The 23,263-nt window shown below is 47.0% G+C and overlaps 2 protein-coding genes across 23 annotated transcripts in view; one reads left to right on the top strand and one right to left on the bottom strand.

Annotated features, from left to right (window-relative positions):
- The window catches only part of ASTN2 (astrotactin 2), a 996,620-nt gene that overhangs the window by 210,961 nt on the left and 762,396 nt on the right, over positions 1-23,263 (bottom strand). The window lies entirely within an intron of this gene.
- Positions 9,490-20,967, top strand: TRIM32 (tripartite motif containing 32). 14 transcript variants are annotated; one of them, XM_020869396.2, is made up of 4 exons: positions 9,490-9,557; positions 15,460-15,714; positions 17,834-19,871; positions 20,543-20,967. In XM_020869396.2, the coding sequence occupies exons 3-4, from the start codon at positions 17,914-17,916 to the stop codon at positions 20,595-20,597; spliced, it is 2,013 nt and encodes a 670-aa protein (XP_020725055.2). In that variant the 5' UTR covers positions 9,490-9,557; positions 15,460-15,714; positions 17,834-17,913; the 3' UTR covers positions 20,598-20,967. The 14 variants fall into 14 exon arrangements, with proteins under 14 accessions (XP_020725055.2, XP_020725061.2, XP_020725064.2 ...); XM_070459197.1 differs by lacking the exon at positions 9,490-9,557 and adding an exon at positions 9,575-9,738; XM_020869401.2 differs by lacking the exon at positions 9,490-9,557 and adding an exon at positions 9,789-9,889 and having other exon boundaries at positions 17,837-19,871.

Genomic DNA, 23,263 nt, shown 5'->3' with positions numbered 1-23,263 from the left:
CAACAATGTTGGCAATTTGATCTCTGGTTCCTCTGCCTTTTCTAAATCCAGCTTGAACATCTGGAGGTTCTCAGTTCACGTACTATTGAAGTCTTGCTTAGAGAATTTTGAGCATCACTTTACTCGCGTGTGAGATGAGTGCAATTGTGTGGTAGTTTGAGCATTCTTTGGCATTGCCCTTCTTTGGGATTGGAGTGAAAACTGACCCTTCCCAGTCCTGTGGCCACTGCTGAGTTTTCCAAATTTGCTGGCATATTGAGTGCAGCACTTTAATAGCATCATTTTTTAGGACTTGAAGTAGCTTAACTGGAATTTCATCACCTCCACTAGCTTTGCTCATAGTGATGCTTCCTAAGGTCCACTTGGCTTCACATTCCAGGATGTTTGGCTGTAGGTGAGTGATCACACCATTGTGATTATTTGGGTCATGAAGATCTTTTTTGTATAGTTCTTCTGTGTATTTTTACCACCTCTTCTTAATATTTTCTGCTTCTGCTAGGTCCATACCATTTCTGTCTTTTATTGTGCCCATCTCTGCATGAAATGTTCCCTTGGTATCTCTTATTTTCTTGAAGAGATCTCTAGTCTTTCCCACTCTATTGTTTTCCTCTATTTCTTTGCACTAATCACTGAGGAAGGCTTTCTTATCTTTCCTTGCTATTCTTTGGAACTCTTCATTCAAATGTGAATATCTTTCCTCTTCTAGGAAAGATACTGCCTTTCACTTCTCCTCTTTTCTCAGCTATTTGTAAGGCCTCCTCAGACAACCATTTTGCCTTTTTGTGTTTTTTTTTCTTGAGGATGGTTTTGATCACCACCTCCTATAGAATGTCACAAACCATCATCCATAGTTCTTCAGGCACTCTGTCTATCAGATCTAATCCCTTCAATAAGTCACTTCCACTGTATAATCACAAGGGATTTGATTTAAGTCATACCTGAATTGTCTAGTGGTTTTCCCTACTTCCTTCAATTTAGGTCTGAATTTTGCAGCAAGAAACAAGCAATCGGCCAACCAGAGGTATAGAATTGGCATAGAATTCAATGACTCAAGAGACAGTTTTCTATAACAGGTTAACCTGGGGTATCCCCTAATGCACATTAATGAAGTCTCCTTTATGTACAGTTGGGAAAGTCCCCTGGAGGAGGAAATGGCAACCCACTCCAGTATTTTTGCCTAGAGAATCCCATGGACAGAGGAGCCTGGCGGGCTACAGTCCATGGGGTCGCAAAAAGTCAGACATGACTAAGAGACTAATACTTTACTATACTTTGTAATAAGGAGTTCATGACCTGAGCCACAGTCAGCTCCTGGTCTTGTTTTTGCTGACTGTATAGAGCTTCTCCATCTTTGGCTGCAAAGAATATAGCCAATCTGATTTCGGTTTTGACTGTCTGGTGATGTCCATGTGTAGAGTCTTCTCTTGTGTTGTTGTAAGAGGGTGTTTGCTGTGACCAACACGTTCGCTTGGCAAACCTCTGTTAGTCTTTGCCCTGCTTCATTTTGTACTCCAAGGCCAAATTTGCCTGTTACTCCAGGTATCTCTTGACTTCCTACTTTTGCATTCCAGTCCCCTATGATGAAAAAACATCTTTCTTTGGTGTGAGTTCTAAAAGATCTTGTAGGTCACCATAGAACCATTCAACTTCAGCTTCTTTGGCATTAGTGGTTGGGGCATAGACTTGGATTACTATGAAATCAAATGGTCTGCCTTGAAAATGAACAGAGATCATTCTGTCGTTTTTGAGATTGCACCCAAGAACTGCATTTCAGACTATTTTGTTGACCGTGATGGCTACTCCATTTCATTTAAGGGATTCTTGCCCACAGTAGTAGCCATAACAGTCATCAGAATTAAATTAACCTATCCTGGTTCACTTTAGCTCACTGATTCCTAAAATGTCGATGTTCACTCTTGCCATCTCTTGCTTGACCTCTTCCAATTTCCAAAGAGTAAATTTAACCCAGGAAGTGAGGGAATGCAGAAAGAAAGGAAAACAGTCAGGCAAGACAAAATAATAGTTTAGTCATTAAACAAAGTCAAGTAGTTCCTCCTCAAGGTCTATAGATAATATTCTGAGCCATATCCTTTGAGCTGTTTTGCAGATACTGAAACCTGCCCCCAGGTGGAAAAAGTGAACTTCACGCTGCCCACAAGCACACAGTCCCCAGATGGGCTGAATCGAGACAGCCAATGATATTGACTCGGGATTACCTTATCAATTAGAAGAATGCCTACAAAGCTGATCACACACCCTACAGCCCCCCTCCTTCACCTTGTCTTTAAGAACCTCTCCCTGAAACTCACTGGGGTTTTCAAGACTTTTGAGCACTAAATACCTGGACCCCTTGCTCTGTGCCCTGCAATAAACACTGCTCTTTGCTTCACCACAACCCTGTGTCTGCAGATGGGCTTTATTGCCCCTGGGCAAGCAGACCCAGGTTTGGTTCAGTAACACTTTATCCACACACGTTCAGACCACTACAAACTCGGTCTGGTCCATGCATAGAAGTGTATATTATGCTAAAATAAAGATTCAAAGTCCTAAACCAGCTGTTTCCATATCAGTACAAGAAAATAAATCAAAACCAAGGAAAACACAAAACCTCCCTGCGTAGGGACATTTACGCGGTCTTCTTTGTGATGGTTAAATGTTTAAAAACGGGTTTGTCAATTTGACAAGTTATTATGGAGCCAGTTTATATGATTGCAAACATTATTCCATATTACAAAAAAAAATAATGTTGGAGACCCAGCATAGTCACAAGTATGTAAGAACAGATTAAAAAGGAACTTGGTAACTATTTACATTTACATAAGTATAACCAACATAAGGATTATATTAAGATGATGGATAAAGTTGACCCTTTAAAAATTCTCTTTTATGCTGTAAATTTAAATCAAATTCTACCATTTACTGAGCATCTACTAGGTATCGAGTGTAGGCTAGGTTGAGAAACACACAAGGATAGAGGAGGCATACAGAGATTAGGGTCAGAGTTTCAGCAGAGAGTAGATAAGTGACAGACAGACGGAAGGATAGAAATGTACGTAAGTAGAATAAGACTGACGGAGGGAAAGAAGAAAGGAGAGAGGGAGCGGGAGAGGTGAGTCAGAGGGATGGAGGCTCTAAGACGACCCGTGATGATCTTACCTCCTGATACACACTGCCGGTTATAACCTCTTCCACTTGAGTAAAATCCACAATGGAATACAGCAACATTGAGAGGTGCCACATCTGTGATCAGGTTACAAGACTGTGACCTATCTTTTGCTGGTTTTGGGGAAACAAGCTGTTTTGGAGAGGCTCCTGGGGCAAGGAGGAGACGGAAATGGCAACCCACTCCAGTATTCTTGCCTGGAGAATCCCAGGGACGGAGGAGCCTGGTGGGCTGCGTCTATGGGGTCGCACAGAGTCGGACACGACTGAAGCGACTTAGCAGCAGCAGCTGGGGCAAGGAGCTGAAGGAAGCTTCAAGCCAAAATGCCAGCAAGGAAATGAAGCCCTCAGTCCAACCACAACCAAGTGATTTTAGAGACTGATCCTTCCCAAAACTTTCAGCTGAGACCCCAGCCCTGGTCAAGAACTTGACTGAAGCCTCGTGAGAGACGGTGGAGCAGATCTAGTTCAGCTGTGCTGATTCCTCATCTCACAGAACCTGTGAGATGAGAAATCTGTGCTGTTTTAAAGAACAGAAGTTTGGGGGTAGTTTGTTATCCGGTGATAAGTATAAGTAATATAGATATGTAGATTAAATTTTCCATTATTTCATGAAAATTCTAGCAGTTATAAATCTCTAGACTCAGACAAATTGGTTAGGATGCATTAGAGTTTTAATTCCTTACATTTTCTACTTTATTTTCCATAAACAAAGCATTTATCTCTCGCCTCAGCATTCAGCTGCTAGCATGCAAAGGAAAAGAGAACATCTTGTCATAATGTGTGTGTGTGTAAAGTCCCTTAGTCGTGTCTGACTCTTTGTGACCCCATGGACTGTAGCCCACCAGGCTCCTCTGTCCATGGAATTCTCCAGGCAAGAATACTGGAGTAGGTTGCCATTCCCTTCTCCAGGGGATCTTCGTGACCCAAGGAGTGAACCCAGGTTTCCTGAATTGCAGGCAGATTGTTTATCGACTCAGCCACTAGGGAAGCCCCTTTGTCATAATAGTAATAATAATAATGACAATAACAGCTATAGTTCACAGAGCACTAACTCAGATAGGGCTCTAAAACCTTTAGATCTATTAAGTCATCTACCATTTACAACGTTAGTATGAGGAGTATGTGTGGTTAGTCGCTCAGTCATGTCCAACTCTATGACACCATGGACTGTAGCCCGCCAGGTTCCTCTGTCCACGGGATTCTCCAGGCAAGAATACTGGAGTGGGTTGCCATGCCCTCCTCCAGGGGATCTTCCCAACCCAGAGAATGAACCCACATCTCTTAAGTCTCCTGCATTGGCAGGCAGGTTCTTTACCACCAATGCCACCTACTATTATTCCCATTTTGCAGAGGTTGAAAATGAAGTACAGAACGGCTAGGTAAGTTGTCCAAGGTTGCCCGGTTTGTCAGTTGCAACAAATTCCCAAACATCACTTCAAATCACTTAATCTATTCCCCAAAATGACCTTTCAGGTGGTTGGAACTGGGGTTCCAACCCAGGTTTGTCTGACTCTGAAGCCCTCCACTGCACAATGATGGACTTCATAAGCAAACCTAATAATAATAATAAATGTGATGCAACGAACATTACTGTACATTAGGCAGTATCCTAATATGAAAGTGCTTAACATCTGTATCTTATTTTGTTCCCAACAATGCTGTGAGTTAGCCATTGTTACCACTGCTTTGAAGAGAATAAAAGAGAGGTTAAACTACTGATCGTCTTATAAATGCAGAAAACAGTACTTAGATGATACGGGTATGTTATCAGTTAAATTGTGCCCCCCCATCCCCCCCAAAAAAGATAAACTGAAATCCTAACCTCCAGTATGTCAGTACACGACTATTTAAAAATAAGGTTGTTGCAGAGGAATTAGTTAAGATGAAGTCACCCTGGAGTTTTAATTGGATAACGTGGAGATCACAATCTAATAGGACAGGTGTCCCTATAAGAAGGACGCAGATGTGAATGAAAAATGTTGCCTGCTGCATCAATAGACAAAGGATAGTGTAGCCGTCAGGTCAGCAGCTGTTGCTGACCCCCTCCAGCTACGCACCCTGAGGGGATTCAGGCCAGAGAAAAGGAGACTACTGGCCCTAGACAGTTCAGGTGCAAACCAAGGAATGATTTCAGTGAACCCAGATTCTCATATCTTCCCATACACAAAAGAGCACTATGTTCACTAACTCGAAGCTCTGGTTTTCTTTAACCATAATCTTTTGATGTTCTGACTATCTGGATTTTGTTGCAGAGCTACTGTCTATCCTGGTTCCTCCCTCACTTCTATGAGCAGTCCTCAGAGCTATCCAAGACACTGTCTTCTGAGCTTACGTCCTCAGATTGTTGGCCAAGTAAAATATAATTCTCAACTTTTAGGCTGTGCTTTTTTTTTTTTTTTTTCAATCAACAGATCCACACAAAGAGAATGCCATGTAATGACAGGGACACAGAGGGGGAAAAATGACCATATGAAGCTGGAGGCTGAGATTGGAGTTTTGTTACCATGAACCAAGGAACACCTGGGGTCACCAGAAGCTGGAAAAGAAACATGAGGATCCTCCCTATAGAGTTTAGAGATCATCTTGCCCCGCTGCCACATTGATTTCAGACTTGTAGCCTCCGGAACAGCGAGAGAATACATTTCCCTGTTTCACCCCACCCAGTCTGTGACTCTCCTTACAACAGCCCAAGGAAACTGATACAAGTGGTATGAATGTTAAATGAAAAAAAAAAAAAAAGTTATGTAAAATGCTGAATAAAGTACTCCACAAACAGTATTTTTTAAATATCTCTGTATGTGGAAAACTAATAATGTGTCAATGATATGCAAAACCAGAAGATTAAAATAAGTGCATTTCCCCAGGGTGTTTACTTGGAGATTTTTGTGGGAAGCAAGGTAATTAATTTAACTTGTGAGTAATTTAAACATTTCTTTAAGGCAAACAGGATTTTTTTGTTTTATTTTGTTTTTTAAGAGAAAAGAAAGGTTTTTGTTGTTTGTTTTTGGAACACATAATTGGATTACACCTCCAGACTGTCAAGCGTACCATTAGCTCCTCTCTATGATGGGGGAAAGGTCAGTATAAAAATACGATGAGTCTGAATTGAGACTATGGGCTTGTAACTGTGATTTTCATCAAATAGGGTGCTAACTCCCCACCTGGTCTAAGGAGGGGGTATAGGTGAGGTCTCAACTCTTCCATCTCCCCTACCTGCAACACAATAGCTGGAAGAAGAATGGCAGGCTTCTGTCCAGAGAGGCTCCTTTCCATTTTGGTGAAATCTGCTGCACTAAGTCTCCGGCATGGCAGAAACCCAGGGCAGAGTGCAGCCCCTCATTTTCCCTGGCAATGCTGCTCAGAAAAGCTCATCTGAGTGTCTCTGCCTTAACAGGACCAAGCTCTGTGGTCATAATGACAAGCAACTGCCCCACTTCCCTTTGAATAACTGAAAAATGGAATGTGTGCTTAGCCGCTCAGTCCTGTCAGACTTTTTGAGACCCCATGGACTGTAGCCTGCCAGGCTCCTCTGTCCATGGGATTCTCCAGGCAAGAATACTGGAGTGGGTCGCCATGCCCTCCTCCAGGGCATCTTCCCAACCCAGGGATCAAACCCAGGTCTCCCGCATTGCAGGCGGATTCTCAGGGTCTGAGCCACCAGGGGAGCTGAGAAATGGATACTGCCTGCCACATCAGTAAACAAGGATGTCACAGTTACCGGTGATCGGTGATCGCAGCCCTCTAATAGAGTCGGTGAGCCCTAAGGGCACTCAAGAAGGAGAAGAATTCCTGCCCTCTGAGATCTGTCAGGCTGCAGCCACGCCCTACAGTAAGCCCCAAGGGAGCTCAGGATGCGAAACACAGGATACTGGCTCCATAGCTGAGATGCACATGAAAGGGATGATTTCAGTGAGTTCAGGCTCTTGCATCTTCCCAACCATGCTGTTTTGTTTCGGTTTAGTGGCCTGGTCCTGTCTGACTCTTTGTGACCCCATGAACTCATGCAAGCCCACCAGGATCTTCTGTCCCTGGGATTCTCCAAGTAAGAATACTGGAGTGGGTTGCCATTTCCCTCTCCATCCCATGCATAGAAAAGCTCTAAATTCCTTAACTTGGGATATCTGGTTTTCTTTCATCACCAATAATCTTTTGATGTTCAGACTATCTGCCCTTTGCTGTAAAACTTCTATATAACTTGGCTCTTCCTCTCCTCTCTTAGGGGAACTTCATTCAGGATCTCTTGAGATACTGTCTCCAGGGCCTGAAGTCCTAAAAGTTCCCATGAAATAAAATATAGCTCTCAATTTTTAGGTTGTGAATATTTTTAAAGTTGACATTTCTAAATATCACGTCTCCTCTCTTTTGAGGCTTAAAAACAAAACTTACTTAATAAAATAGAAAGACAGCCGGTGTGGGTAGTCTTTGGACAGAGGTTTGTAGCATGTCATGGGCCTAACTGACCTGGGTTTATACTCCAGCCCTGTTCCTTCCGAGAAGGTGACTGTAGACAAGTCATTTAATCTTGCTGAGCATCAGTTGCTTCTTTTGTAATATACAGTAACTGATGCCTACTTGAATCATTGTTGAGAAGATTAATTGTGACATAGGACAATATCTATGGAGTGCCTGGTATATTGCTGCTGTTCAAAAAACAGTCCATTCTTATCCGATTGCCCCCACTCAGTTATTTTGCAGCTAAAATAACTCTAGGTTAGACGGGTTGTGATTTGCCTAAGGTCACATTTCTGAGTCTGACTCACTCAGCAACTTCTACGTGCTGGACACAGTGCTAACAGGTATGACAACAAACAGGCATTGTCCTTCAGGGAGGTCACAGCCGACTGGTGACAATCGCAGGGAAGTGGGTAATTAAAGCCCAACCTGGCATACGCTTTGTGAGAAATTATCAGCTTGCAATTACTTGCTGAGCATGCTGTGAGCATACCCTTAATTAAATGCAAACCACTATATATTAATAACCTCAGTTAATCCTACAGCAAACCTCATTTTCACTTAGAAATAAAGAAATGGGCAGAAAGATTCATCATGGTTAAGAGGCGGGGTCCTCAGAATCAGGTTGCAGTCTGAGCTTTATGCTTATGAATACGGGGTCGTGCTATTTTCATCACCTGGACATCAGTTGCTTATCTCACAGGGTCATTGGGAAGATTAAACGAACTGTGCATGTGAAGGGTTTGAGGGCAGCATGACACTTAGGTTTGTTACTGTTTTTGGTTGTTGCTTTGTCATTGTGGAGGGTCACCTTACCTACCCAGGATGTCAAATCCAAGCCCATCTCCTTCCAACCTCTGTTCCTAGGCTATACTGTACAGTCACCCACAGGAACCTGTGGTGGTGGCAGTAGTGGTCTACTTGCTAAGTCGTGTCTGACTCTTGCAACCCCATGGACTGTAGCCCACCAGGCTCCTCTGTTCCTGAGATTTCCCAGGTTAGAATACTGGAGTGGATTGCCATTTCCTTGTCCAGGGGATCCTCCGCACCCAGGGATTGAGCCTCTCTCCTGCATCGCAGGGGGAGTTTTTACCGCTGAGCTGCCAGGTATTGTAGCTGACCCCAAACTATCCAGGGGCTACAGGTCCTCGCCAGCTAACAGGCTAGACCATTTCTCACCTGTGAAGACTCTTCCCCTTTCTGGCTGCCCAAAAACTAGACTCGGGTTTAGGCTCCCGGCAAGCTTCAATCTGCAGGGATAGACTACCTATCTATCCTCTACCTGCAGAGAGTGTTCCTACCTCTACCTCTCCTGTCGGCCTCCCAGCTGAGCAGGAGTAGGAACCCTTCATAAAGGCAATTTGCTCATCAGATGAGCTTATCTCTAGGCTGCACTGTATCACCGAGAGAAGAGCCCAGAAGCACTGTTTCTAAGCGCAGCCAGGTTTTGTGCTTGCCCCAGAGTGAGCGCTGTGGTCTCTCCTTGGCCCATTTCTCAGATGGCAAAGCTGAGGCGGAGAGCGTTCTTTGAGAGATGCCAAGGCTTGGTTGAGGACACTCCCGGAGGCTACGGTTTAGCAAAGAGGTTGACACAACCTGCACTCAGACACACGAGTTCCGGTTTAGCTCCCGACCTGCTGAGTGAACTTGGGCCTCGGTTTCTTCAACCGTACAACGGGGACAGAAAGCTGAAATACGTGTCCCCAAGACACCTAGCTCCTTGCGGAGGGTTAGCCCACCGCTACCTGGCGTTGGGCCGCGAGCTCAGGTCCGCCCGCCTACAACCCCCAGCATGCCTCGGGGTGGGGGGCGGGGCGCGCTGACGGACAGGCAGCTCTACGAATTGGCGCCCGCCAAGAGGCGCAACTTTGGCGCGTGCGCAGAGGGCGGCGGGCCGGTGGGCTGGCAGCGGCGGACCCGTCGGAGCCGCGGGCGGTCAGGTAGGGGGCGGGCTGGAGGGTGGGGGATGCGGGGCCGCGGCCGGAGTCGCGGGCGGTGGCCGAGCGGCGCGGCGATGGGCTGTGACGGCGGGCTGTGACGGCGGGCTGTGACGGTGTGCAGCGGTCGGTCCACGCCAGAATGGCAGAGCCTGGGGGACCGGATCCGAGGGGCAGGACCGTGGTGGGTGTATGTGGGGAGGGGCGCCGGGGGTGGGTTGCTAGAGGCAGGCTTGGGGCGAACTCGCGGGGGCTGAGGAGCTCGGAGGAGATACAGACCGGGAGGGGAGCGAGGGGTTCCGAGATTCGCGGTGCAGCATCTCGGGAGGTATGAGGTAATGTGGGGCCCTGAGGGGAGACGGGTGCAGCATCTGAGAGATGGGAGGGGACCCGAGGGCCCTGGAGGGATCAGGGGTGCAGAATCTCGGCAGTATGAAGGGACTGGGGAGCCTCGATGAGATGCGGGGTGCAGAATCTCAGGTGATTTGACAGAGTCTGGGGGCAGTAGGCTTTGAGCGGGGTGAGATCTGATTAGATCTAGTCTAATTGCCGAGGAGGAAGCGTTTTCCCCGAGTGGAATCTGAGGAAAATCGAGGGGCTGAGTTCTTGAAGGGGTCAGCGAGAAGCAAGACCTCTTCAGCAGGAAGAAGAGACTTGCCTGAGGTTTGAAGCGGCACATGACATGGGTGGGGAAAAGAGGAAGGAGCAAGGTTTGGGGGTGGGGGGTGGGAAGGGGGGCAGGGTCCCTGATGGCACCCAGAGGGTGGGGGCTTAGACTGAGGGAGAGCACAGATCTGAGGTGTGGGATCGGGTTTTAACTGCGATGCAGGGCTGAAGGCTGCAGCGACTTGGAAATAGATGAAAGGATCTTTGTCTGGGGGATTCCAGGACACATGAGGGAGAAGTTGGTGGGGGTTGCAATGGAGAGCCCCACGGCTGGGATTCTTAGGAGAGCTGAGAACAGGCTTTAGCAAGGGTGGAACGGTGGGGTGGAGAGGTACTGGTTGGTCTGGAGAATTAAGAGACTGAATAGTTATGAATTGGTGTCTTGGGTTGCGAAAGGAATTTTCCCAAGTCTCTGCATAGTAAGCAAAGGGAGTTCTGGGGACCCAAAGACCTAGAAGCAATGTATGGAACTGTTTATGAGTGTGTGACGTCTCGCAGAGTTCAGAGATTCAGCAAGAAAGTCGTCACGCTTTGCGATCAGGACTCGTAATGGAACCTGAGTTTCCCTGCAAGAGGCAGAACCTCACTTGTTAACCAGACATCCCTCCTCATGTGTGTAAGCTGGTAAAGAATCCGCCTGCAATGCAGGAGGCCTGGGTTCGATCACTGGGTTGGGAAGATCCCCTGAGAAGGGAAAGGCTTGCCCACTCCAGTACTCTGTCCTGGAGAATTCCATGGACTGTAGAGTCGATGGGGTCGCAAAGAGTTGGACACGACTGAGCGACTTTCACTTCACCTCATCATGAGGCAGCCATGGTGTGACTACTCACTCCACTCTGAACGTGGACCCACCAAAAGCAGTTGGCTTCAGAGGAAAAGAGAATGACCAGTCATAAAGCAGGAGACTATTCAAGGTCATCTGCCCAAGCTCCGCTTTTCGTGTCCCTCCAAGCTGTGGTGACAGAGTGTGCGATTCCTCCAGGGGATGAGTGGAACGTGATGTCAGGTCTTATCTTCTTATCAGTTATATAAGTAGATAGAATTAATTCTACAGAAGATTCAAAACAGTGGCTCTGTGAATGAGGTGTTTGAGCTGGGAGACAAGAAAAGGGGATATCAGATGCATTGAGCATTTAGCCCTGTGCCAAGTTCTAAAGAAATGGTTCCTAACTGGCAGTGGTTTTGTCTCCCAGGGGGCATCTGGTGATGTCTGGATACATTCTTGGTTGTCACATTTGGGTTGTAGAGTACTACCGGCCCCTATTAGGTAGACACCAGGGATACCATTAAACATCCTACAGTGCACCGAACAGCCTCCACAACAAAAGAAGTATCCGGCCCAAAATGTCAACAGTGCCAAAGCTGAGGAACTCTGCTCTATCACATATCCTGGATTCAGATCTTGGCTCTCTCTCTTCTTGATTGTGTGATCCTGAGTGAGTTACTTAACCTCCCATACTTGGCTCTTCATCTGTAAAAAGGGTTTAGTAACAGGACCTATGCCACAGATTACTGTGATAGTAATCTATAATGAAGTAAATTAGAATGTTTAGTGTCTGGTGTATAGTAAGTGCATAGTGATTTAGTAGTTTTTAACTTTCATATCTGCTTTCTCATAACGGCCCTACGAAGCAAGCTACAGTATTCAGTTTTACATGTAAGGAAGCTAAGGCTAAGGCAGTGACTTGTCTAAGGTTCCAAAGCTAGAGATGGCAAAAGGAGGCTCCTGTTCAGGTCTCTGTAATCTGGTACATTCTCTCTTCCCTTGCTTTTTCTTTGCTGGGACCTGTTCAGTCTTACTATATCTACCTCAGCCCATTCCTCTTTCATGAAAGGCCTACTCTGTATCACTATCAAACTGAACTCTAAAGGGAATAAATCTATCTGACTAGGTAGGGAGTAGCCCTGGACTTTGTTCTTGATTTGCTCCTACACCAGGACCTGTGGGTACATAAGGGGAGGAGCTTATTGTTGGCAGACAGGATGAGGTGCAAGAAACTAGAGGATGAGGTATGGAGGCCATTGGCTAGAAAAATCACTTCATAGCAGGGGCCCAGGCTGATGGCACCCATCCTCTGGAAACTAACTCCTGTTCTGAATATCTCTCATGGGCTTCTTTCCCTTGGGACAGAATAACGACATTTGCTCTGTCAGCTCAAGGACTAGCTGCAGTTCAGAAACGGAGTAGTACTGCATCAGAAGACCAGACACTTTGCTGGAATATCCATGCAAACCCCTAATGAAGATGTGTAATGGAAACTGAGTTAGTCTGGGAATCAGAGATCTGAAGTTCAAAATCCTTCCTCTGTTGCTAATTCACTAGGTGTTCATGGCAAGTACTTGCTCTTATCAACATCAGTCTATTGAAAACACAAATAACTACCATTTATTGAGTGTGCATTATCTCAGTTAATCCTGCCGATGGTCTTACTAACAGTCCAAGTGCTATTCTACATTTTACAGATGAAAAAATGAACAGGCTGAATGATTTACCCAAGGCTCCATAGCAAATTGCAAAGCAGGGATGTGAGTCCAGATCTATCTGACTCACAAGTTACATTATACTAGTTTTAATAGGAAGGTATTTCCAAAGCTTAAGAGCCCCTCTGGAGAGTGGTTGGTGGTCAAAAGTTTACCAGGCCCTTGAAGTGGATCATTGTCCATGCATACTGATGCGTTGCTCTTTAACTCTGCTTCCCTCAGCGCCTTCGAGTAGAACAGTCAGATTTAAAAAGCCATTCGTAGGTGTCTTTACCAACCTCTCAGCCAGAGTGCCTAGAGCTAATGCTAGTGTAACCAGCTAGAAAACTGTAATACATCTTTTGAAGAGGTGTGTTTTTTATGGCTGGGAGTTGACATACCTGGATGTGAATCTTAGTTCTACTGCTTCGTAGCTTTGAGACCTTGGGCAGGTTGCTTTTCTTTGAGCCTAGTTTCCTTATTTAAAAAGAGGAATAACACATACGTCACACAGTGATGACAAGAGGTAATTTGTAAAAAGTGCCTGACTTTCAGTGAATGGTGCTTTGAGAGGTAGCAATTATGTGAGGAAGCTGATGCCAGAAGGGGACTCAGTGTAGCTTTGCCAAATCTGTGAACCTAAGCAACCCCCTCCAGTCTCCCCCAAATTCCCCTCCCTTCCTGTACCTTTCCCAGGATCCACTTCCTGATCCTTTCATCAAAACCTCATGATTAAATGGGTATGTGTCATATGCAGAGAAAGGAGCTCAGAGTTGAGTGGGTTGAGATGAATTGGAAGTTCCCCGAAAAGACTGCTGACTTTTCCCTTGTCCTATATTCCTCGCATCACCCGAAGATACAGAAATCCTTTCTCAGTCCTACAGTTTTGGAGGACAGCAAGACAGCCAAGTGTTTTCCAGCAGACTCCGTTACTGATTTAACCTGCCTCTGACCTGCTTTAACTAGAGTTTTCTCTCCCACAGACGTGTCCTTCTGGGTGGTTTTGTGCGTCCCAGACAGGTGCAGCTGTGGGGTCATGCTTGCATTTCCCTATAAGTGCCTACTTGTGGAGTTTATCTTAGCTGTTGGCAGGTACCTTAAGTGCCCTGAGTAAGCTGACATTCAGAATCCTCTCCCCCACCACAGAACTGGGTGAGTGTCAGATGAACACCTCACTGACTTTCTTAACATCAGCCCTGCGAGCCACTCCTGGAGAGTGACCATTACGCACTTGATAAGCACTCAATTCAAGCTGGAGGAATAAATAAGGTTTATAAAGCGATCATGAAAGGAAATGTGAAAGCCTTGCAAAAAACCCAAACCAGGGGAGCATATCAGTAATAGGATGAACTTTTATGTCCTATCAGAGAAAGTGCAGGTAGTTTCACATGTTTTCTAGTTTCTGTGTGAAGAGCTCTGTTCCTGTCTATTCTTGCTCAAAATTGTATCGCCAGTGTTTTCATGGAGCTGGGCTCATTCTGTGCTCGGTGAAGATCTGTTGTTTAATTAATTGCTTAAAGTCCTCCAGTTTTGTTCATAGCCTAAGTCCCCCAAGGGGCTCACAGAGGTATAGGGAATAGACACTATCTCATGGTAGGGATTCAAGCATTGGATGGAGATTTGAAGGTCATCTCTAATCTTTTGATTCTGAGATCAGTGAAAACAATCTCCAGGGAAGGTTCAGAATTTAAATTTTTGAAATGTATTGTCCGGTATCTTGGGTACTGTCGCCTTTTGAAAAGTGCCTGTTCATTCCTTCTCATTGGCTGGTGGCCACCGTCGCTGCCCCTGCTACTACTAAAAACGATTATTTGTTGCATAGTTCATTGTGTACCCCTCTTGGTATTTTCTACACAAGAGAAGTTGTGAATTCACATGCCCATCAGTTTCCGACAGGGATATCTAGTGTCCTCAAGTCAAATTCCTTCAGAGCTGAACGGTTAATTAACAATCTTTATGTGCCTTTATATGTCATAAGACTCAAGATTCTTCATCCTTTCCAGTGCAGTTTGTAAAGTGAAAGCTTTGTTCATCCTGGTACTAATGTTAATAGTGTTCTGATTGTTACTAAAATTATGATACAGAGCAAGTTTTCACTGCATACCTACCAGTTTCCAGGCTAAACACTTTATATTATCCCTAATTATCACAATAACCTTCTCATAAGGCAAGAAAATAGGTTTAGTGAGGTTAAATAACTTGCATCCTGGCCCACAACATGCTGATTTGCTCCCAGTTCTGTTTTACTTCAAGGTTCCTGGGTTATTATTATTATTCTGCTCTCCTTGTTATTTATTTCATGTTATTATATCATGGACTGGGAAAGGCTAGTGGTGCCAAAAGCAGCCAGGGTTTGACTACAGAATTTTCATGAGTCTTAGGGCAGCTGGAACAAAAACAGCTTAAGGGGTAGATTCTCATCTGGTGCTGAGTCAGAGCTAGGCTAATATCACTATGAGGTGCGCAGTCTGAATCAGGAGATCAAAGAAATTAGTGGCGGGGTGGGGTAAGCTGAGATGAAGTGAGAGTGATGGGTCAGGAGTTGACAGTACAAAGTGCACAACAGGAAATACATCGGTAGTACCAGGAAGGCAGCCAGCATTATAAATAACAGATTGCGGGTTCGTTCTGATTGGTTTTAGATTTCACAGCTGGCAGAAAATGGGCAGCTAATGTAAAGACTTGGGATGATAAGATAGTTCCTTACACAGGTACATCTTTTCAAGGGAAATTGAGTTTAAATTGACTTCCCATCTGAATTCCTTTTGGTTTTAACAAGGTGTAGCCTTCTGGAAGAGAGGAGCCGTATCTGCATGTCACATAGCTGCGTGTCAGACGAGGCTCCTGCTGAAAGCAGTGTTCTCAAGTTCCCAAGACATGGTCCAGGCCTCTTCCAGGTCTGAGGCCATCTCCGGTGCCTGATGCTTTAGTGATGGGACTTCATGCTTCCTGGCAAAGCGTGGCAGCTTTAGGAAAGGAATCCTTGACGTTCTCTTCTGCCTCAGAGAGCCTGGTGGAGCTGCAGACAGCTGAGGTATTTTGGGACATAGACGTGGGCATAGTAAATTCATTTTTTTAAGTGGATGGCTTGAAGAGGGAGGCAGGAAGCTTTTTTAATTGAAGGAGGTGGTATGATATTTCAGAAAACTGGAGAAAGAATGTGCTGGTATTTTTACAAGTTGGCAGACTTGTTTAATTAGCTGATCTGCAGTGCCAGTTCTGAGAACAGATGTCCCTGTGCATTGTGAGGTAACATGCTCTGGATCCAAATACCAAATGTCGCCCTCAGTCTGTTGTCCCAGATGATGAAAGAGAGAGCTGAAGCTATTGGTTTAGAATTGAGGAGGTCTGCACGGATCCTGAGTTGAGGTTTCTATCCGTATTTCTAAACTATTGCACCCAGACCCATGGCATTTAAGTATTTAGCATTCACAGCATCAGATGTTCACATGAGACCTTTTAGGTTCATGACAGGTGGTAATGTGTTGTTTTTGTTGAGGCATGGATTTTGAGTTATAATAGGTTGCCAGGCTGGTGTGTGGGAGTGGGCCACTCAACTAATCAATCTAACCCACTCTATGGCAGCTAATCCTCATTCTTTATTAATTGTGGAGAAAATTATATGCTATAAGGCAGCATTTCTCAGAGTATGGTCCAGAGACCAATGTTAGTAAGTATTATGTGACAGGAAAAGAAAAAGCTTGAAGTAATGTTGGGTTAAACAAAGGTATCGGTTCTGCATGCTTCCCACATGTTTGCACCATGTGACCCTGAGCCAGTTTTTCTGAGCCTTAGCTTCCTCATCTGTAAAATATGGTAATAAAAATAGCACCTGCATCCCAGGGTCATTATGAAGATTAAATGAGATTAGGTATATGGAGCATCTGGGCCTTCCAGGTGGCACAGTGGTAAAGAACCTGCCTGCCAATGCAGGAGACGCAGTTTCGATCCCTGGGTTGGGAAGATCCCTTAAAGGAGGAAATGAGCAACCAGCTCCAGTATTCGTGCCGGGAAAGTTCCGTGGACAGAGGAACCTGGCGAGCTATAGCCCGTGGGGTCGCAGAGTCAGACATGACTGAGCGCCTGGGTGCACACACACATAATGGAGCGTCTAGCCTGATGTCTAGCATATAGTAGGTACTAGATGTATACTCTTTCTCTTCCAGTAGAAGGAAAATGGGATTTCAGGGAGGTTGGGTAGACCTTAGACAAATGGTTCACGGCCACTCCTAAATATCTGTCAGACTGTGATGCCAAGCTAAATACGGGGGACAATTTGTAATACGTATCTCCACACAGACTCCCCTATGGGTGGAAAAAGCATTGATGCCACTTGCAAAGCTTTCCTCAGCTCGCTGCATTGCCTTCAAAACCAAGCTAGTCTCTTCCTCCTCCTCCTCAGTGGCTGGCCATCTGCAGATCACGAGACTGCACAGGTGCAGCTGTAGGACTTGCATTCAAGAAGGGCTGGATTTATCCTTGCGCTTCACCTTGCTGGAATTAGTCATCCTACTTTTGGGGTGTAAACTGACACTGACAGAAGGCTGCCGAGCACTGGGATGTCTGTGGTTCTACTTCATGAGCACATGTGAATGGAGGAGGGTGGGAGAATGCATGGCATGTGCTGCTTGGGGGGTAGGGAGGGGTGGGCGTGTTTCAGACCAAAAATAAACTGCCTGATAAGGCACTACCTTTCTCAGATCATCCAGGCTTGAGTCTCTGGCCGTCTTAGCTCCACCTCTTCCCACCCCAGTCCACTTGGCTAAGAAATCTTAGTGATCGTATTTATGCATATTGCTCAAAGGCATCTTCTTTCCATTTCCACAACCTGCTCCCTAGTTCAGGCTGCCCAGAACCTTCGCCAGGCAATTTTGCATGCAGTATCTTCCAAACTAGTTTCTCTCCCTTTTCCCCAACTCCATTCAAAGCTGTGATCATATCAGTTCCCTGCTCCAAAACATGCAGTTTCTCTATGTTCATCAGAATGAAGTTCCACGGTCTCATTTTGGCTCTGAAGACTCCTTATAATCATTCCCCAGTCTCCCCTTCCACGCCAGTCAGTGACTGAATGAGGGATGATCACGATCCACTTATGTTTCTTGAGTGAATGAACTCACAGAGGCAGTGGAATAATGGCTTCTCTTTCTCTTTAGCAGGGTTTGTCCCTCCAGAGCATGAACGCTCAGCCGTGCAGTCCCGGGTGGTGCTAGCAGGCCCCTTGGAAAGAAGAGTCATGGCTGCGGCCGCAGCCTCCCACCTGAACCTGGACGCGCTGCGGGAAGTGCTGGAATGCCCCATCTGCATGGAGTCCTTCACGGAGGAGCAGCTGCGGCCCAAACTCCTGCACTGCGGCCACACCATCTGCTGCCAGTGTCTGGAGAAGCTCCTGGCCAGCAGCATCAACGGCGTCCGCTGCCCGTTTTGCAGCAAGATCACCCTCATCACCAGCCTGGCCCAGCTGACCGACAACCTGACGGTGCTGAAGATCATCGACAAGGCGGGGCTCAGCGAGGCGGTGGGGCTGCTCATGTGCCGCTCCTGCGGACGGCGGCTGCCGCGGCAGTTCTGCCGGAGCTGCGGCGTGGTGGTGTGTGAGCCTTGCCGGGAGGCCGAGCACCCGCCGCCGGGGCACTGCGCGCTCCCGGTCAAAGAGGCGGCCGAGGAGCGGCGACGGGACTTCGGCCGGAAGTTGGCGCGTCTGCGCGAGCTCACGGGAGAGCTGCAGCGGCGGAAGGTGGCCTTGGAAGGCGTCTCCAAGGACCTTCAGGCCCGGTATAAGGCGGTCCTCCAGGAGTATGGGCACGAGGAGCGCAGGGTCCAGGAGGAGCTGGCTCGCTCCCGGAAGTTCTTCACGGGCTCGCTGGCCGAGGTGGAGAAGTCCAACAGTCAGGTGGTGGAGGAGCAGAGCTACCTGCTCAACATCGCCGAGGTGCAGGCCGTGTCCCGCTGCGACTACTTCCTGGCCAAGATCAAGCAGGCCGACGTGGCGCTCCTGGAAGAGGCAGCCGACGAGGAGGAGCCCGAGCTCACCGCCAGCCTGCCCCGGGAGCTCACCCTGCAGGACGTGGAGCTCCTCAAGGTCGGCCACGTCGGCCCTCTCCAGATCGGGCAGGCGGTCAAGAAGCCCCGGACGGTCAACATGGAAGACTCGTGGGCCATGGAGGCAGCAGCCTCTGCCGCCCCTTCCTCGGTTACGTTTAGAGAGGTGGACGTGAGCCCCGAGGACGGGGGGGCCAGCCCGAGGGCCTCACCTGCCAAGCAGCGGGGTTCCGACCCGGCCGGCAACATCCAGCAGTGCCTCTTTCTCAAGAAGATGGGGGCCAAAGGCAGCGCCCCGGGCATGTTCAACCTCCCGGTCAGTCTCTACGTGACCGGTCAAGGCGAGGTGCTGGTTGCTGACCGCGGCAACTACCGCATACAAGTCTTTACCCGCAAAGGCTTTCTGAAGGAGATCCGCCGCAGCTCCAGCGCCATGGATAGCTTCGTGCTGAGCTTCTTTGGGGCCGACCCGCCCAACCTCACTCCTCTGTCGGTGGCCATGAACTGCCACGGGCTGATCGGCGTGACTGACAGCTACGACAACTCGCTCAAGGTGTACACCCTGGACGGCCACTGCGTGGCCTGTCACCGGAGCCAGCTGAGCAAACCCTGGGGCATCACAGCCCTCCCGTCCGGCCAGTTTGTGGTGACCGACGTGGAAGGCGGAAAGCTCTGGTGCTTCACGGTTGACCGAGGCGCGGGGGTGGTCAAGTACAGCTGCCTCTGCAGCGCCGTGCGGCCCAAGTTTGTCGCCTGTGACGCCGAGGGCACCGTCTACTTCACCCAGGGCCTGGGGCTCAACCTGGAGAACTGGCAGAACGAGCACCACCTGGAGGGCGGCTTCTCCATCGGCTCCGTGGGCCCCGACGGGCAGCTGGGCCGCCAGATCAGCCACTTCTTCTCGGAGAACGAGGATTTCCGCTGCATCACCGGCATGTGTGTGGACGCCCGTGGTGATCTCATCGTGGCCGACAGCAGTCGCAAGGAAATCCTCCACTTCCCCAAGGGTGGGGGCTACAGCGTCCTTATTCGAGAGGGGCTCACGTGTCCGGTGGGCATCGCCCTCACTCCAAAGGGGCAGCTGCTGGTCCTGGACTGTTGGGATCATTGCATCAAGATTTACAGCTACCATCTGAGAAGATACTCTACCCCGTAGGGGCTGGGGAATATCCGTTTCTTCTGCTCCCCAACCACCTGCCCTTCCCTTATCCCTTGGTTGTTGGCGGTACTGTAGAGTAGACTTGGCCTGTGTCTTGACTCCAACTGGCTAGTCCTAGAAGTTTAGAAGCTCTGTCTTTAGTGGGTTTTTTGTTTTTTTAATTATTCTCTCAAAGTTTAGAGCTTTACCAGATGCAGTATCCCCCATAGGACACGTGATTTGAGGTTAGCTGACATTTGATTAGAACACAGGCCCTTCCAAGGCTTCAGTAGCGAGCCTTCTGCCCCTGTATTTGAAATCGTCCCTTGTATTGAGTCCTTGTTGAGTTCCCCCTCTTTTGGCTTTGGTAACTCTGGTCCCTTCCTTCCTTCCTGTTCTAACACGCTCTGTCGGTGGCGCTTTCCCTTTAACTTGCTGCATTCAGTGGGCATGCTGCAGTGGGACCTCCTTCACCTTTCTGTGACACTTCAGACATCACTTCCCTGTGATGTGGTGTCTCGGGTCTGACCACCTTTACCATCTGAGAGACCATTCGCTTAGTGCTGCCACGGGAGCGCCACACTCCCCACCGGGAGCCCCCACCCTAGAGCCCACCACTCCCCACCCTAGAGCCTTTCCTGGCTCTAGGGGTTTTGCGATATCTTGGATTGGTCTCTAATTGCAGGTGTGGCCAAGGATCCAGGGCAGAAAATGGATCGACCCCGGTTGGTTGGTGTTGAAGACTTTAGCCTGGGAATCGCTTGCCTTTTAAAGGAGCATATGGATTGGAAAAGTTATCCCAAAGCACAGGAAGATGGAAATAAAAATAAATGCTACTATAGTCAGCAAACATTAATGAGTAGTCTCTAGAGCACATCCATTTTTCATATTACCTCTCTCCGCTGACCTGTGGTAGGAGCTGTCTGCAGAACTGTACCACACAGGCCAGGGCCAAGAAAGTGGGGAGGTGGATGCATCTCATTTTCATTACTAAAACAAAACTGTTGGGTCCTCATCATGCATTTTCCCCAAGTGAGTGCATAATTTTTGGTTGGGGGATTTATTTCCATCCCTCTATCAAGCATTAAACAATTAATAACTGTTTCTCCATCACTCGTGTTCATGTCTTTTAATCGAATCTGAGATTGGGGAGGGGAGGGGAAGGATAAGCTGTGCCTTGCTGCTTTGCTTCCAGACCTAACCCTGCATTTTCTGAGAGCAGTATGAAGCCACCTAGGTCACCATTCAGCAAAAAGCACCGTTATGTAGAGATAATGCAGAACTTACTCCCACATACATGTGTACAGACTCAGCCCTCAAAGTCTATAGTCACCAACACCATGTTCTAAACTCAGCATCCACCATCTGCTTTATCTTTACAATTAAAGTTCAGAAACCTGTGCTTTTAGGAAGACCAGAGGTGGGTGAGGGACTTTGTGACAAGGTTCCTCAGGTTCTGGTGTTTACCAAGCAAAGTATTGTGTGCTCTGGGTGCAGGGCTAATGACAAGTCAAAGAATATACTTTGCTTGCACAGAAGCAAAATCTGCTAAGCCAAGCTATTTAAAAAAAAAAAAAAAAATGGTGATAGTGGCGTTGCTTTTTTGGTTTCCGTTGTGATAGCTGCCAAAGGGTAGGAAAGGAGCTAATTAAAATGATGTTGGACTAGTTTGTCTTGTGCTTTACACCTGGAGAAAACCCCGTGCTCTGATTATGAGCGCGTATCTGATTTCTAAAGATTATATAATTGAGAGGAAATAGATCCAATTAAAAGAGCATCACGGATGACTCCACCAGTTCTCACAGCCACTTTATCTGTGAGGGCACCTGGCAGCAGGAGGTCTGTCTTTGCTGTCAGCGGGGACTTGCTGAGGCAATAACAGTGGCCGAGGACTTTGGCACAAGGTTTGCGACAGAGAAATGGATGTAACACTGCTGGCTGGCTTGAAGTAACAATGCCAGGAATCCTCCTGCTGCCTAGGCTTTTGGGAGGAAGTGCCATCACTATTGCACTCAGCATTTAGGTCTACCCCACCTCTGAACCACACTCCTGCCTTGGCCTTCAAATGCAGCAGGCTACCTGCTGGTTCAGAATAGAAGTAAATATGAATGCGTTTGTTCCTTTGCTGTGATATTTTAGGTTGTGCTTGGGACAGTCAATTTTCAGTTATCTACCACGTTGACTAAATTACAGAGTATAGCCCCAAGACTCTAGTTTACTGAATTACAGCCATTTGTGTGTGTGTGTGTTTTCTTGTTATCTGAATAAGGGCAGTGATTGCTTTATTCAGATAAAACCTCATATGCGAGTCTGTCATGTAAAATAGATTGAAAAGCAGCTATTCTGACAGAAGCAGGCTTGTGGGCCAGAAGAACAAGCCCTCACCTAAAGTGGGTACAACTGCTAAACTCTTGTGACTCTACAGAACATGATCTGAAAACCACTGATCACAGTGTCACTTATCTTCCAGTTCATGTTATTGGCCATGTGGCTATGGGCAAGTCACTTAACCCTTCCTCTTCTGGAAACGGATGAAAATGATCTTTGCCTATATGATGGGTGTAACATGTAAAATAATGAATGTTAAAATACCTGCTACCATTCTTGGCATACTCAATCAGCTGAGTTGTCTCAAGAGTGGGTTGGGGTTGTTCGACGACTCCAAATAATACCTCCCCTCTTTCCTGTTGTTACAGCTTCCTATTTCCCAACCGAAACCCCCTCTGACATTTCTCTCCCAAGCCCTAAGTCTCCAGATAAATCTGGTCACCTGTTCCTTTCTACTGTCATTCTGCCTCCTTCATGTTTCTGTCACTGCATAAATTACCGTGTTGCAATTGTTTACCCATATATTTAAGTTTTACTGAGGGTTAGCTTTAATCTCTAGCTAAGAACATGTAGCATGATGCTTAATACACAGAATGTCCTCAGTTATTTAATTGGCTATTATTTACATGACTTAATGTGACAGCAAGCCCTCCTGTAACCTGAGTTTTCCTAACAACACTCTTACATTGGATGAAGGATACAAAAGAGTTTACCTGAGAGTAAGATATGTTAAAAAAAGAAAAAACTAAAGACAAATGACTTACAGGTTCAATAAGTCCCTGCTTTCCTTTATTGTTGTGAATGTGCTGTTTGTGACTATCACTCAGTGGTGTTTGACTCTTTGCAACCGCATGGGCTGTAGCCTGCCGGGCTCCTCTGTCCGTGGGATTCTCCAGGCAAGAGTACTGGAGTGGGTTGCCATCTCCTTCTCCAGGGGAGGTTCCCAACCCAGGGATCAAACAAACTCCTCCTGCATTGGCAGGCAGATTCTTTAACCCCTGTGCCACCTGGGAAACCCCGTCATTCTGAATTATTATATAGAATTTAAGGTTTTGGAACAATGATTTCTTCCATATCT

The sequence above is a fragment of the Odocoileus virginianus genome, chromosome 31 (assembly GCF_023699985.2).
Source record: "Odocoileus virginianus isolate 20LAN1187 ecotype Illinois chromosome 31, Ovbor_1.2, whole genome shotgun sequence".
Classification (NCBI taxonomy): Eukaryota; Metazoa; Chordata; class Mammalia; order Artiodactyla; family Cervidae; genus Odocoileus; species Odocoileus virginianus.
This window is presented reverse-complemented; position numbering and strand designations above follow the sequence as displayed.